The 17,209-nt window shown below is 43.7% G+C and overlaps 1 protein-coding gene across 4 annotated transcripts in view; it reads left to right on the forward strand.

Moving 5' to 3' along the window:
• Positions 1-17,209, forward strand: part of OTULINL (OTU deubiquitinase with linear linkage specificity like) — a 44,550-nt gene that overhangs the window by 16,757 nt on the left and 10,584 nt on the right. For 3 of the 4 annotated variants that reach the window (XM_014593807.3, XM_019483915.2, XM_059728610.1), the window contains exons 2-5: positions 8,708-8,867; positions 8,973-9,004; positions 9,099-9,190; positions 13,979-14,128. In XM_014593807.3, the coding sequence (XP_014449293.1) occupies positions 8,708-8,867; positions 8,973-9,004; positions 9,099-9,190; positions 13,979-14,128 (434 nt within the window). Of the gene's footprint in view, positions 1-8,372; positions 8,447-8,707; positions 8,868-8,972; positions 9,005-9,098; positions 9,191-13,978; positions 14,129-17,209 lie in introns of those variants that run through there. The other variant, XM_019483914.2, reaches the window with a different exon arrangement.

Raw genomic sequence — 17,209 nt, forward strand, 5'->3', positions numbered from 1 at the left:
TTTTGGTATGGCTAAGTTAGCCTTTTCACTGAACCAGAAATTTATCTACTTAGTTTCAAGTATACGGTATGTGATTAGTGGATAAAGAATGAATTTCCTGAGCATGGCGTTAAAAAGCAATATGAAAAATTTTCTGTCTGACTTTTTTAGTAACCCTTTTACTAATACATAGCTGGTTTAGTATTTGCACTTGATAGAAAATTCAATTGCCAGGTATCAGGCAAATGTAAGTTTTAAAAAAGCTTGGTTTGAAATTAAGGAAATTTGGTAATGTTTTATCCTCCCTACTCTTCTCATAGATCTCTGGTTTTCTCTGTCAGCACTTCCCGTTGCTTAAACAGAACCAGAAGTTACTCATGCCTTCAGTTGAGAAGGCAACTACTCAGTGCAGACAAGAAAGGCTATATATATATCTATTACACATGGCTCCCTGTTCCAAGCAGTGCTTTCAAAAGTGATGGTTCATGGAACCCATTTTACTGAATGCCATTCTGCACTACCTTAGTCTTCAAATCTTTCAGTGTATGCTGATAGCCTATCAGAGCTTGAAGAAATGTAGAATGCTTGTTTCATTGCACATCTCACTATAATAACTGACAGCAAAATAGTTTTCACCATAACCCTCTGTCGAAGGAAGTCAGCCATTAAAAAACTTGAAGAACAAGAATTGTATTTGGTGTAACCTTCCCAAACTTGTGTAAGCCTGGACCTTGAGATCCCACTGCCACATCATTGTTCCTTGGGGTAAAGGAATAACTATGCTCACTGTCATTGTCAGCTGCCTTTATGTATGCCAGTGTGTCAGTCATGCAAAGGGACTGAGACAAACTGCTAAAGGGCTACACATCTATCTATTTATTAAAAAGAATAGAATGAAAAAGAATGCAGGGAATGAGGGTGCCTGAGAGAGCATTGTCTAGTGATTATGCTGGTAGAAGGAAAGCTTAGATTTAGGACTTCTGGGTTCTACTGTTCTCAGAAGGGAAAGTGGAATCCATTTAGCAGTTACTAAGAACACCTTGCTGTCTGATTCATATACAAAACATAACTTTTTCTGACCCCACTTACCTTTATAACAAGATGAGCCATATTGTTGTTTTTAATGCCACAGGGCACCAAACCTGTTTTAAGGAAAGGAGAGAGAAATATGCCTCTTGATTAGCCACCCATTCAACTGAATGGCATTCACTTGTCCTGTTGCTGATTGTGACATAAAATCTTAAGAGCAGAAGGAAGCTGGATTTCTTGAAAAGAATATGGTCTTCATATTTTTTATAGCTAATTACATTAAAAATAATCCATTTTTCCTTTTGACATCCCAGTACCAATAATCAGTTGCATACGTTTGGATTTTTTTCTGATGATTTTTCAGAATCAAATAGGGCCCCATATAGGAGAACAAGTTCCTAACTTCTTTAATGTAAACCACTGCTGGACTGGAAGTTTGATGTCTCATCATTTCATTTCACAGTAATTAAGTGAACCAAGTTTGGGAACCACTGTGCTGGGAAATTTATGTCTTGTGCAAATGGAGAATTCTGATACATGATTTTTCTGGCAGGTTTTCTTTTTAGGGCACCTGCTGCCTTTTTGGAACAAGAACTTTAAATATTGGCACAAATAATAAGTTTCATAAATTTCATAGACATTAGGGCTGGAAGGGACCTCGGAAGATCATCGAGTCCAGCCCCCTGCCAAAAGGGCAGGACGTCAGCTGGGGTCATAGGATCCCAGCAAGATGAGCATCCAGTTTCATCTTGAAGGTGTTCAATGAAGGCGCTTGAACCACCTCCGGTGGCAGGCTGTTCCAGACCTTGGGGGCTCGGACAGTAAAGAAATTCTTCCTTATGTCCAGCCTAAAATGATCTTGTAGTAGTTTGTGACCATTCGACCTCGTCATCCCTTGGGGCGGTCTGGTGAACAAACGTTCCCCCAGATACTGGTGGTCACCCCTGATAAACTTGTAGGTGGCCATCAGATCACACCTAAGCCTGCGCTTTTCCAGGCTAAAGAGCCCCAGGGCTCTCAGCCTGTCATTGTAGGGTCTGCTTCCCTGACCTCTGATCATGCGCGTGGCTCTTCTCTGGACTCTCTCAAGCTTCTCCACATCCTTTTTGAATTGTGGAGCCCAAAACTGGACACAGTACTCCAGCTGCGGCCTCACTAAGGCTGAGTACAGGGGGAGAATGACGTCCCGGGATTTGCTTGAGAAGCATCTATGGATGCAAGCCAGCGTTTTGGTTGCTTTACTAGCCGCAGCATCGCATTGCAGGCTCATGTTCATCTTGTGGTCAATGATGACCCCCAAGTCTCTTTCTTCCACAGTGCTAGCCAACATAGCACTGCCGAGCCTATAAGGATGCTGCGGGTTTTTTTTCCCCAAGGTGGAGAACCTTGTATTTATCGGCATTGAACACCATCAGATTCTCGTCCGCCCACTTGCTGAGCCTGTCCAGGTCAGCCTGGATCACCCGCCTGTCTTCCAGTGTGGATGCTTTGCCCCAAAGTTTGGTGTCGTCAGCGAACTTGGCCAGTCCGCTTCTGACTCCAGTGTCCACATCATTAATGAAGATGTTGAACAGTATGGGTCCACGGACAGAGCCCTGGGGGACCCCACTGGTCACAGGACACCATGATGAGTGACTTCCATCAATTACTACCCTCTGGGTCCAACCCCGGAGCCAGTTTTCCAGCCAGTGGATCGTGGAGGACCCAAGGTGACAATTGGCCAGTTTCTCCAAGAGGTGATCATGGGACACCAGATCGAAGGCTTTTTTTGAAGTCAAGATATATGACATCAATCTCTTCTCCCTTGTCCAGGTGATAGGTCACCTGGTCGTAGAAGGAAATGAGATTGGTCAAGCAAGACCTACCCGCAACAAACCCGTGCTGGCTATCCCTTAAGGTGTTGGCGTCGGCCAGTCCATTAAGGATGGCCTCCTTAATAAACTTTTCTAAGATCTTCCCTGGGATAGAAGTCAGGCTGATGGGCCTATAGTTAGCCGGATCCACTTTCCTCCCTTTCTTGAAGATAGGCACCACATTGGCCTTCTTCCAGTCTTCGGCCGCTACACCAGAGCGCCAAGAGTTTTCAAAGATCTGCGCTAGAGGCTGGGCTATGATGCTCGCCAGCTCCTTGAGTACCCTGGGCTGAAGATTGTCAGGGCCAGCTGACTTGAAGGTATCCAGCTTCTCAAGATGTTCCTTCACGAAGTCAGCATTAATGGAGGGCAGGGGATCATCCTCACCCGGACTTCCTGGCCCTGTAGCAGGCATGGGCATCCCATGGGGCTGACGAAAGACTGACGCAAAGTACCTATTTAATAGGTTGGCTTTTTCCTGGGCGTCAGTTGTCAGTTTCCCCATCTGGTTCAGCAAGTTGAAAATGTGGCACAAAAGAAACTGGAACCTACTTACAGAGCCACAGTTACTTATACATCAGTGGGTGCATCTACACAAGATGCCTTAATGTGCAGTAAACTGTTCTACTGCGCATTAGCGTTTCACAGCAAGAGCCAGCAGCCATGGAAAAGGTTGATATGAGCATAGTACTGGAACTTCACATGCAGCCCATCTGTTTCTTAATCCATGTTTTTAAGGGTTTAAGGCAATCATTCTCAACTACAGTGTTTTTAAGGGCGCTGCACAGCGTTAGCACTGTTAGGTTTGCAAATGGCTATACATGATTCACAAGATAAACCCAGAGATTTCACATAGACATCTATAGTGTCAAAAACATTCTGACCTGTTGTGGTCTTTCTAAGTTCTTTGAAATAATAGAATTGTTCTATTATTTGTTCAGAAACAAGTGAAAGCTAAGAGCTGGCATTTTCCAGGGGGTTCCTAGAGGCTAATGAGGAGTGTTTGGAATCTAAAAAGGTTCAGAATCACTGATTTAAGGGAAGGGAACATGGTGAGGGAAAAGGGATTTTACATTTCCTTTTGTCTTGAAACATTTTCAAGAGCAATTTGTGATTGAGCTGCCACTTCAACATCTCTGATACTTAAAACCAGTAATAATTAGGACCCCAATTTAGTTTTTTTTCAGTATAAAATGGGTGCTGAAATAGTCTGTTGGACTACAAATTACTGCTGGTAAACCAAGATTATTCCAGGAGGTGGCAAAATGGGGTTTTAAGCATGGAGTTATAGTTTTGTTTTGTTTTTTTTAAAGAATAATGTAATAAACTCAAAATAATTAATGGGTTGGTTTTACAGCCTTGTCTGTTGTTGGTTTTTTTTAGTCTTGCAACATTTAATATCATTGTTTCTATTAAGATATAAGAAACCCTACAGAATAATTTATATACTTAAATAAGCAAGCGCTGTTGTAATCAGAATAAATATTTGTGTTAGCAGGCTGCTAATGCATATCTCATATTGAAGGCACACAGCTTTCTACCTCCCAAGGTCCTGAAGGAATGTACCAACAGCTTACTAATGAACCCCTTGAAAATAGTCAAAGCTGTATGCCATGAGAGGAATCTTATTGGATTTCAAGAGGCATATTTTTCTTTTTTAAGTATTGACTGATTTTTTTTTTTTTTTTTTTTGCAGAATATCAGGCTATTCAGGAACTCTCTGCATGTCTCAGTTGAAGGATATGACAAATGCTTGTTAAATATGTAGCAATGTGAGCCCTTTTTAAATAAGGAGTTGAAACAAAAGCCTTAGATGTTAGAAAATTTGTCAAATACATCCCTGCCGCTTTGCAAAGCATGTTTGATTTTAAAAAAGGAAAAGTTTGTGCCTTTTAGTAGTCCCTTTCTGCCTTATCTAATTAAATCCGAATACAGACACATATATCCGTAACAAATAATCCAACAGGATTTTATAGATTTGATAAACATTCTCTGCAGGTATTCTCTTTTTCTTTACATCTTTGGGGGTTTTTTGGTGTTGTTTAGTGGTTTTTCAGGGAGTTTGTTTCAATTTCTTTGTTTCATTGTGTAACTTTTAACCCGGCTTAAACTGGATCAGCGTTGAATTAGCTTGTACTATGTTAGCCGTCAGGCACGCTGGTGCGGCAACAGACAGATGGGGAGTGTGGCTCCAGCCCAAAATGCCATCCAGCTGGCTGCATGCCACACCCTCTCCCGCCTCCCCCCATCAGTGTCTGGATGGCTGCCACACGCACACTCTCTCTCTCTCTCTCTCTCTCCCCGGTGTGCCACAGTGCTTTTTTTATTTAGGTAAGTGTGCTGTGGGGCAAAAATGGTTGGGAAAGGCTGCTATAGAGTGTTCTACAACTATCAAAACCTCCACACCTGCTCATACAGCTTACTTTCTCGAACCTGTTAGTGGTGGCCAATGACAAATGTTTGCTTCAGTGTGTAAGAAAATGTTAGGCTGTATTTTGGACCCACTTTGGTAGAATGTGTGCTATAAAATTATTCATGAACTCTTCAAAAACGGCACTTCTAGGGAGAGCCCTCCTCCATGTCAAGTGAGCAGCTGTCTTCATGCCATACACAGGCCTGAAGTGTTGCGTGGGGATAAATGGAGGAGCAGAACTGTAAAACATATTAGCCTCTTCTTAGTCACACCTCATTTTCATGTGAATAAGCTTGGTCCTGGCTTCCAAGCAATCTAAATGTTATGTCTCATAGCAAAATTTCCTGATTGGTAGAATAAGGCTGTTATATTAGCACTGTTCTTGACATGGACAGTAGTTCTCAAAAACATGTCCACATAAATACCCAGATTACAGATTCATAGACACTAGGGCTGGAAGGGACCTCGTAAGATCATTGGGTCCAGCCCCCTGCTCAAGGGGCACAAAGTTAGCTAGGGTCAAAGGATCCCAGCAAGATAAGCACCCAAATGTTCCTTAAAAGTGGCCAGAGTAGGTGCTTGCACCACCTCTGGGGGGAGTCTATTCCAGGCCTTGGGGGCTTGGGCAGTAAAGAAGTTTTTCCTTATGTCCAGCATAAATCGTCTTGTAAGAGTTTATGACTGTTTGACCTTGTCATCCCTTGGGGTGCTCTGGTGAACAGGTGTTCCCCCAGATCCTGATACTCCTTATGCACTTACAGACTGTCACCAAGTCACCCCTGAGCCTGTGCTTTTCCAGGCTGAAGAGCCCCATGGCTCTCAGCCTCTCTTCATAAGTCCTGTTCTCTAGACCTCTTGTCATGTGTGCGGCTCTCCTCTGGACTCTTTTAAGCTTCTCCACATCCTTTCTGAATTGTGGAGCCCAGAATTGGATGCAGTACTCTAGCTGCGGCCCCACCAGGGCCGAGTACAATAGGAGGATGATATCCTGGGTCTTGCTCGAGATGCATCGGTAGATGCGAGCCAGAGTTTTGTTGGATTTTCCAGCTGTGGTATCACAGTGGTGCTTCATAATCATCTTGTGGTCAGTCATGACTCCCAAGCCCCTTTCAGCCATGGTGCTAGCAAGTATAGCACTGCTGAGCCTATAAGTGTGGTGTGGGTTTTTTCTCCCTAGGTAGAGCATCTTGCATTTCTTTGTACTGAATGCCATCAGGTTTTCATCCACCCACTTTGCAAGCCTATCGAGGTCAGCCTGAATCACCAGCCTATCCTCCAGTGTGGACACTCCTCCCCAAAGTTTGGTGTCGTCAGCAAGCTTGGCCAGTCCACTTCTGACACCAGAGTCCAGATCGTTTATAAAGATATTAAAGCGTACAGGTCTGAGAACAGAGCCTTGAGAAACACCAATGGTCACTGAGTGCCATGTTGATTCAATTCCATCAACTACCACTCTCTGGGTCTGACCTCAGAGCCAGTTTCCCCAGCTATTGGACTGTAAGGTAGTTGAGGCCTCAGTTGCCCAATTTTTCCAGGTGAAAGGGTTTTAAAGTCCAAATATATGATGTCTACCTCTTCTCCTTTATCCAGGTGATGTGCCACCTGGTCATAGAAGGAAATGAGATTGGTTAGGTAAGACCTACCCACAACAAACCCAAGCTGGCTGTCGCTCAGAAAGTTGCCTTCTTTTAGCTTATCAAGAATGGTTTCTTTGATAATTTTTTCTAAGATCTTTCCAGGAATTGAGGTCAAACTGATCGACCTGTCGTTTCCTGGATCTTCTTTTCTCCACAAAGTAGTCATTAAGCAGTTTGGCTTTTGCCCAAGTGTCGGTTGTCAGCTGTCCAGTGTTGCCCTTGTTTTTCTTCCAACGCTCCACATATTTGAAGAAGAACTTTCTATTGTCCTTGATTCGTGTAGCCAATTGGAGTTTGGTTGCAGCCTTGGCTTTCCTAGTCCACTCCCTACAGGTGCGGACCAGTGCAGCATATTCCTCCTTAGTGGCATTTCCTGTCTTCCATCCTTTTATAAGCCTCTTTTTAGATGTAGGAGGTCCATGAGTTTCCTGCTGAGGCAAAGGGGTCACTGAACCCTTTTACTACCTTTTCTATGAGTTGGGATGGACTCTCCATGAGCTTCTAGGATTGCTTCCTTTACTGCAACCACTCATCATGCACTCCCCTTCCTGTCAAGTTGCGGTTTTTCAGGGCCTCGCCAACAAGCTTCCTGAGCTTTTGAAAGTTGGCTTTCCCAAGGTTGAGAACTTTTGCATTGCTGACTGACTTGCCAGCTTTGTGATGGAACACACACACACACACACACACACACACACACACACACACACACACACACACACACACACTCATGATAGTTCTAAGCATAGGGGTAAATTAAGTATGCAATTTATCCACATTTTGGAAAATCAGTCCTTGAAGAATAAGTAGACTCACTGACAGAGGGCCAGAATCACAGGTATCATAAATTGGCACAGCTCCTTTGAGATTTCTAAAGCTGACTGGATTTGCAGTTGTCTTTAGAGTTGTTTTTATTAGTAACAAAAGATCCTAAAAACTTTTAAGTACTTGGTAACAGAGGCCTGCCCTGACTTCTGCCTTCTGAAAATGGAGAAGGGCCATCCTTATAGGCTATCCTTTTAGCCTCCTGGCAGTTTCCAAAGGAAGAACTTCCCTTGTGCTCATGACCCTGAACTTGCCTACCTAGAGTCTTAAACTTCCAGCAGCAGTCTTTGCCCAGTAGTATAACAAAAGGGGAAGCAACCAGAGCAGTAGCTCTGGGCATCACCTTTGTAGGAGGATGCAAAAATAGCTACCATTACAGTGGTGGCTGATTGCACTGTCACAGTCAGGATGGCAGCAATCCCACGTGCCCAGTAAATCGTGGCTGCATCAGGCACAGAGGTACCCTGCTACACCTGTGATCTTACCATGTTCAATCTGCTTATCTGTGCCATTTTGTGACCCAGGTGCCCAAAACGCTCAGTCCCAAAGGGCCAGGCTTTGGGAGCAAGGCATAGCAATATAAAGTACGTATGCCTAAAAACCAGGAACCTGTTTTACTACGTTTTGCCGAAACAAATGTGCTTCTGTATTGACAGCTCCAATTACATCCTGGCTGATGCGATTAGGTGAAAATCTCAGCTTTCAGTCTAAAAGTAAGTGGTAAGCCCTGGTTGGGTTGTAGAGGGGTCAGGAAAGCTTGAAAACAAGACTCAAGTGTATTCTAATTACTAAAAAGTTAGACTTTTAGACTTCTTTATTTTAAAACTCATGATTTTTTAAATTAGTGTCATGATCTGGGGGCAGGCTTATTTTGAATGTTTGCAGTTGGCTATGTGGGATGTGTGAGTCACTATGAAAGGGGCGTGTACAATTCTTGTAAAAAAACGTGTTCATGTTTATAATTTTGATTTTAGGAAGGATTGAAGAGCAGTCTTGGACAGCAGCTGTCGCCCGATCGTTACATCTTGTGTGGCCAGCAGTAAAGGGACTACTAATGTTAGGCATGTCTTTTCTCATTGCTGCTCTCTGGTATTGCAGAAGACTCTACACATACTTAGCACAGCTGTTGAAATGGTATGTGTTTACAATGCCATCTGTAGTTTTCTGTGGTATTTTGTTTCAGTAAATATTTACTTTCTGCAAACAATTCATTGATGACTTTTACTATTTGGTTTTCAGGTGGAGTAGATATCTGCAGAAAAAATTCATAAGTAAGTTCTTCTGTTATCAATTCATATTATTTCTCTTTTCCTTTAAATCTAAGAATGCCAAAATTAACTAATATGTGACTTAAATCTGGTTTAGAGAACCTCAGTGTATTGGCAAAAGTTGATCTACTTGGTTATTGTGCAAGAGAATGGAAAGGAGAAACAAAGCAAGCCATACAGATGAGGAAGGTAAGATTTAAACTTGTATCTAAGTATCAAATTGGTGGGAGTGGGGATGAAATTCTATCCTGTTTTTTATGCAAGCGTTTGTTACAAGCTATAGATGAGTATCAGTTCATCTCTAACTGCTTAAAAAAAGAAAAATGGGCAGCTCTTCCTATGGCAATGGTTCTAAATAACAAACAAGAGCTAAGTGTTGCTCAGAATATGGACCAGGTCCTCACTCCTGATGAGTGATTCCTCATCTCTTTCCCACTGCTTCCCCAGCACAAAGTGGGCAGAGAGTAATTGTGAGTGGGAGCCGGAGATGGCCTAGTGATGGGGAAATTATTGGTCGTTGTACAGCTGAAAAACATGTCCTAAGACACCTTGGCTAAATAGAGACAGTCAAAAAGCCCAAGGCTGAATTGATTCAATCTTCTCAAGTTAGTCTAAACTGCATAAATTGAACCAACAAGCAAGTGAACAGACAATCACTTCAGATTCTGGAAATGCAGCCACATGCCTGAAGTGGTCCAGGCCAAAACCCAAGGGGTGCCAGAGCACACTTCCCTTCTCTGTTGGAGCAGACTTGTGCCAAGGCTAGCCCATCTGCCCTGCAAGCAGGGGCTTGTGGGAGAGGTGCAAAGCATCCTGCGTTGCCGGTAGACTGTGAGTTAGCTTGAATCTGGAGGGGATCTAAGACAGAAGTTCAATAAGCTGATATAACCTAAATCAGTTAAGTCTGATACTACATCCATCCAGGCTTATCTTAAACTGGTTTTTGCCATTCTGAAAACACTTTCTGTGCACTGAACTTCTGTTGTGCTACAGATTTGAACATGTTTCTAATCACCAGGGATTCTAGTTTTCTGTGTTTAAAATGTCCATATTCTCTGATAATAAATAAATAAATAAATAAATCCCAAATTCTGTGATTAAAAAAACTTAAAACCCGTGTTCTTCTGTGATTAAAATGAAACACCATTTGTGTGTGTGTGTGTGTATATATATGTATCCATTTAACACAATGTTTTATAGTCATCAACAATTTTGAAGCGATTTGGAAGCCTACCAGTGCCTCAATCATTATAATAAATAAATTCTAAATACCTATATGTAGTGGCATTTGATTTTGGTTTTTCTTATCATGGAAAATCAGAACTCCTCCTTGCCCCTTCGCTCACCAGGGGTGAGTGCAGCCACAGCTGTTCCCCTGTTGCTTTGAGGCACTGAGCAACCCTGATATGCCAGTGCCCTGCCCAAGCTGTTGTCTGTCACTCCCAAGCCACAGCCCTCCATCTCTGCTAGTTTCCCTCACACCTGAACCACAGCTCCCTGGCCCTGCCAGAGCCCCTCACTCCTGACTGACAGGCCCCCTCCCACACAGCCCTGCTAGTGCCCCTTACTTCCATTCTACAGTCCTGCACCCTGGCAGGCCATATTCCCAAGTGTGGCCCCTCACTCACAAGCCATAGCCGCCAAGCCCTACTGATGCCCGTCACTCCTGACCCACAGCCCCTTGCCCCACCCCCAGCCCTGCTGAAGGGGATCCTCAGATGCCCCATTCTGCCTCAGCTGGAGCTCAGTGGCTGTGGTGGCTCCAACTCATCTGGGTGGGGGTGGAGCAAGTCCAGCACCAGCACAGGCTGAAGGGAGGAGCAGGGAGGCCTGTGACACCCTCTTGACTGGGCTAGGACTCCTGCACCACACCAGGTGGCCTGACCATGCTCCACCACCCCTTCCCCCCCCCCCCTTGCTGGGGAGTGTCTCCCAGCCACCCTGCTCTGCCCCTACAAGCACAGGTGCCAGTCCCATGCTGCCAGGCCAGCCATGCAGCTCCCTACCACAACCAAAGCCCCCACTTCTGCCCCTTTTCCCTGCTGGAGGGGCAGGTACATCCATACCCTGCGACATCCCCAGCACCCAGACACCTTCCCCCAGCAATGACAGGCACCCACCCTGCCTCACACACCCACCCATCCCCTTAACCCACCCCTGCCACACGTGTACACCCCCCCCCCCCCACAGGCCCCTGGACAGCCCCCAAGCCCTGGCCCTCCAACCCCTGCCTCCCATAGGCTTACCTGTATCCAGCTGCCAGGGCTGCTCCACCACCTTGCCTGGGTGCGTGCCAACCATGTGCATGTCTGTGCACATGCATGTGGAACTCCCTGCCTAACAATTGCCCTCCCCTCAGCCCAAAGCAGCTCTTTGCAGGCTGGAAGGCTGCCAGCCTACAAGGGAAAATCTGCCATTTCCCAGTTTTCTCCTTTAAAGAGGAAAAATCCATGTTTTTCTCTGCTCAAAGGAGAAAATCCATGTTTTTCCATAGCTAAGGGAAAATCTGGATCCCTGCTGATCACTTATACCAGTTAATGTATAATTTCTGTCCTCAGCCCTTGTCCTTGGCTCCTTTTCAATTTTGGGGATGTTTTAGAAGGTGCATCATCAGAAGACTTTCTACCTGTGGTAACCTCTGACCTGCTGGTTGAGGTTAAAGCAGTATCAAGGTGATTTAATTTGCACTAGGGACTGACTTTGTCCCCAGGTTGGACGAGGGATCAGAGGAGCTTAATTGTCTCCTCCAGCTCTGGGTCCTGAGCTTATGCATGGCCTGGCCAGACTTTAGTGATCAGAATCTATCCTCAGTCAGCACAGTCACAGGCCCAGCAGCAACAAAAGTAGTAACAGAATTGCTTTCTAATTTCAAGGAAACCAATTTTAGCTGTAATATAAATTAATCTTCTTAATGCAGGAAAAAAAAATTGCAAATGAGTATACGCTCAAGCACCTTGGTTGACCATGACTTTCCCAGTGTATAATAGAAAGAGGTACTATCACAGGCCTCAAGCCAGCTTGGCTTCAGATACTACTGCCAATATCTTGAGCGACATCCAAAAATAAAGCCCCAAAGGGCATCTTTTGTCCTTTCTTTTGATTCATCGCTGGACAAGTGAGAGAGATAATAACCTTCACGGTTGCTGAAAATCTGCTCTGTAAGCATTGTTCTTAAGTTGACTTTATTAAAGTAAAAGTATTTTTTGTAGAGTAGAACAATACACACAAAAATAAACATACAGACACACTTCCAGTAAAAATAATACAGTCCTTTCTTTACATAGCCAAAACTCTGGTTTGCTTCCCAAGCAGCCATTGGAATAATACTGTTACAGTTGATCTTAATTCATATATTAAAACTGCACTGAAAAAGCCTCCTTTTAAAGAACATGGATTTAGTTTCATTGCAGTCATTTAATTTTAGTGGTGTTTCTGAGAAAATAAAAGATAAAATCAGACCAAAAATAGTATACGTGGGTTCTTTCAGTAAATGAAATGCTAAAACACAGCTTTGTGGATTGTCATCATATCCTTAACTCATTGCATGAAGGTTTTGTGCATGTATTTTACTTTGATAGATTTTCATATGCCTTAACTCTAACTTTCCTGAGGAAATCCTTCGGGTTGTGGGTTACTTCCTATAATTTTAATATGACTAATACTTAATGGCGTGATACTGAGGGAAAGCTTGTGTTCCTTTAACCTTCTGCATGTTGCATACACATGCATTCTCAGGAACGCGAGTTCTGTACCATTATTTAGGGATGTATAAGAGTGCCCTTTTCATCCAACTCTGTTAGGAAAGCTGAGGGGGAATCTTACTACACAGGTATGCTGCTAGTTCCTAAGGACATTTGCTGTTTTACTGGTATTTAGAAGGTTCATTTCAGGGGGTTCCTTTGTGTTGCTATCTAATAGTACAATCCAGAATGCTGGAACACCAGAATTTTTAAAGGAGCCTCATCCTGGCCTGTGGTTTAGCTGTTGTACCCAATTGCAGGTATAATAAATAGAACAGAGGTCCTGGCCTACATGTTTTATAGGCAAATTTTAGAAATTTAAAATCAATTTGAGAAGTTGGTCATATAAAAGGTCATGTGGAATTAGCTTATAAATAACTACTGAGGTGAAGACAACAAATGCATTCATTGTTCTCCATTTTAACTGGTATGGAGAACAATGGGCATTAGGAACAACCATAAAGAAAGGACAGAACACTTTGTGAGGATCACTGAGTAAAAAATAAGTTTTGGGGTTGTCATTCATAACTGAATCATTTTGTGATGAAGAATTAATGTAGAATTTCAGTGGCCTGGTTCTTGTAACTGAACAGCTCCATCTGCTATATGTTTCTGTGTACATAAATGGAGAAGAGTAAGCAAGCAAAAACTGAATGTTTGGATTCAAAATTCCTTTTTTTGCCATTACTATTCACATTAAAAAGTCTAACCTGAAATTTTAATCTTGGTGGTAAACTAAAAATTGTCAAATCATCAATTTCAAGATGAAGATATGGTTGATGTAAACAACATTTTAATTTAAGTATGTATTGAATTACAAATGTACATGTGAACAGAGGTGGCAAAAGCAAATAGAAGGGAGGCTCCTGGTGAAGTGGGGGGAACCAGAATGTGAAAATGGATGCCAGCTTGAGAGAACAATGATTATTAAATGAGGGAATTCAGGATCCTTAGGAAGAATAGCTTGGAGTACAATAGAGTTAAGATAATGGTTTCCAGATTTCAGTATATTCAGACAAATGGTTGGTAACATTCCAGAGGAAACAAATCTAAATGAAAAAAAGATTTCAGGAGCTCTCCAGTTAGGTTAACGGCAATAAGCTGCTGGAAAGAACAAAACCTTTTACTTCTTATAGGATTATGAAAGTCTTGAAATTAGATATCTGGCTAATGTCACAACAGTTTGTCCCTGGATTTAAGATATGCATTTTTCACTGTTGTTTTGGTCATATTTTAGGTTTATGAAGAGCTATTTTGGAGACATCATATTAAATATATACGACAAGTCAGAGGAGATCACTACTGTGCATTAAGAGCTGTTCTCTTTCGGGTATTCAGCCAGGGCATTTCTATTCCCTCATGGATGAAGGAGAGAGACATTTTGAAGGTAAGCTTTTGTTTCCAAATTATGCAAAATGGAAATGACTCTATACTTGAAGTAGGACCAGTTGATCTAGCAATTTCTTCTGTTATGCTGTTGTAACCCTAATACAAATTACTTTTCAATTGAAAAGGAGCATTGACTGCAGGGGAGAACATGAAAGGTTATGTACCATAAACTGTGATCCCACTGAGTGAAAGCAAGTCCCTTGTGTTCTCTTATTTTCAAGAGAAAAAGAACAAATGAAGTGTAGATTGTGTCTGAGGAAGCTTAAGTTATATGCCACTACTACTTATGCTATTAAGGCCCTTTGGTGCATGCTCTCGCTTTAAGCCCTATTCCTGCTACTAGAGTTATTGACTGTGTGGTGGTTTCACATAGACACTTACAGTCAGGGATCAGGGTCCCCTTATGCTAAGCATTGTATTCACACAACAAAAATGTTCTCAGCTCACAAAAGATTTACAGGTTTAAGTTTCTTGGTATAAGATACTTAAGAGATAAGTAGGAGATGCATTTGACCATGTGCTGTGGGTTTAATCAGTTAGAGCTCTCTTTCCTGCTGCCACTGCTTCTATCTTTCACTTGCATGTACAGTTTTCCACACCTGCTCATGTCAGGATCAAGGCCAGATTGTTTTAGAGATGGATTTTATGGTACAGTAAAATCTTTGTTATCCAGCATTTAAGTAACCAGAAATTCTATTAACTGGAATTTCCAACTGGCTGGCCAGTATTTAGGCATGTCACTCCCAATAAAATGACTAGGAGTGAGGTGCCTTAAGTATCTTATTAGTCTAGTCTTTTTAATAGCTCAGGGACTTGCAGTCCTGAAGCCTGTTGTTGTTCTATACCATGTGGTTCAATTTAAATTCTTTTTTTAGTGCAGGTACCATATGGATGTAATTGCATTGATTGACAAGTATTGTATTTACTCAAATATAAGACAACCCTGAATATAAGATAACCCCCCTGTGGCAGAAGGCTACCTCTGTTTCTCCCCAAAAACTCTGCTCTGTGACAATTTGGTTAGGATGGGCCCAGCAGAGGATACACACCTTACCGTATCTCTTTAAGTAACCTGAGCTGGATACATTCCTGAGGGAGGGGGGGAAACCTGCTCCCTCTGCCTACGTGAGTGGCATCACATACCTGGGTGAGGGGCCTGGGCATCCTGATGAGCTAGAGAGTGCCAGCCTGCCTAGCAACTAGTGATGCATTTCAAATTGGTTGGCTGACAGCCAACAGGTGCTGGCCTCCATTGGACAAGGTAAATGAGGTCATAAGGGCTATATAAGTTAAGGACTGCGCAGGAGAAGGGGGCAGCAGCCATGAGGAAGACTCAGAGAGAGAGAAGAGCTGGACCATCTGAAACTTGCTCTCTCTCTGTCTCTCAAAACTCATGATCAAGGAACTGCCTGCTTCTAGAGGGAATCTCCAACAGCCTCTGGATGATACTTGTGAGTAAGCTACCTGAGATCTAACTAGATATATAGCTTGCAGTAACTCAGTTGCATGATTAAATGCTACCCCAGCCACCCTGTTTGCTCTATGGGATTTCTCTGATACTACTCAACTCTGTACCCTATTCCAACCCTACCCCTTGTAACCAATAAAGTTCTTCTTTGTACCTAGCGTGGGAGACTTATTGGGAGTGGGTCTAGATTATGCCTTGGTGTCCCCTTGGCTCAGCTGACTAAGGGAGACCGGTACTTGTGCTTCCAACTGAGGGAAGCACCCCAAGTTCTTGAAGTGAGTCAGCCCTTGAGGGCTACTAGGCCTGTGTTTCCCAGGGGACACAGAGCCAGAATTAAGCCCATCCTTGGATGGTCACAGTTTTACCCCCAGGCTGGCGGGTGTGCTTCAGGAAGGGGGTCGGCCAGATGTGAGGCACCACCCAGGGAGGCACTTGGAGCCTGGAAGGTGGTCGGGTGCAATGAGTTTCCCCCTACTGGCCCACCTCACCCCACAATAGTTAGTTTCTATATATGTAAAATTTATAAATTTGTTGTTATTTTTGAGGCACAGAACCTAATTATTGGAGGCTTGTCCCCTTCCCACTGCTACAACAGGAAAAATAAATCTGCAAGGGTCTGTTAGACCCCATTTTTCTCCACCCCACCATCTTCTTACCCTTGTAGCCCCTTCCCTCCCCGCCTTACTGTTAGACCTTACTCTCCTTGAACACGTGGAAATGAGAGAGAAATTTTGAAAATGCTGACCTTGAAATAAACATACCAATAATAATTTTCATATAGGAAAATTACTACTGGTTGCCATAAACTTAGCTCATCCAAAATCAGTGCATTTTACCTTTTTTTATACTGCTTTTAGCACACTTTCAAGCAGCATTTTTGTACCTACTTGTACAAACTATGCTTTTTTTATATATAATTCCTAGGGCTGTCCATTAATCGCCATTAATGTGCATGATTAATGCTTTAATTTGTTCTTGTGTTAACTTTTTTTTTTAACACGTTAATTGCTCATGTGGTTTTGGAACTTGCACCCAGACTCCACTTTGCCACCGTCACCACTGCCTTCAGGCCACCCAGTAGGGCAGCGGTGGCAGTGCAGAGGACCACAAGGCAGTCTGGGTGCAGGCTCTGGACTGCTACAGCAAGAAGGTGCAGGGGAGTGTGCATAGCTACAGAGACACACAACCTCAGCATGCATGTGGCCAGAAACACAGCCCAGTGAGCATCACCCTGCCAGTAAGTCTGTAGAGGGGAAGGGGTGAGAGGAGGGGGCAGAGGCTGGGGCAGGGGCAGGTGAGGGGCAGATTGAGGCTCCCACAGTGAGCGAGGGAGTGGGGGAGGAGGAGGGGCAAGGGTGAATGGGACTCCGGGGCTGGGGTGGGTCGTGTGACAGCTATGGGTGACTCATCTAGGGGTATGGGGGGTTGGCTCCTTGCCACTGCACACATCCCTGGGGGAAGCATAGGAGGCATGTGTCCCCCCATTTGTATGTAGGGCAGAGGCAGGCTGCCTGCTGCAGGCTGGGGCTCTGAGCCCTTCTGCCTTTGCCCCAGGAGCCGCATGCTGGCCATGCATCCCCTGCCTGCCTGGCGATGGGAGGCACAACATGG

This window comes from Alligator mississippiensis, chromosome 5 (genome assembly GCF_030867095.1).
Source record: "Alligator mississippiensis isolate rAllMis1 chromosome 5, rAllMis1, whole genome shotgun sequence".
NCBI classification, from domain to species: Eukaryota; Metazoa; Chordata; order Crocodylia; family Alligatoridae; genus Alligator; species Alligator mississippiensis.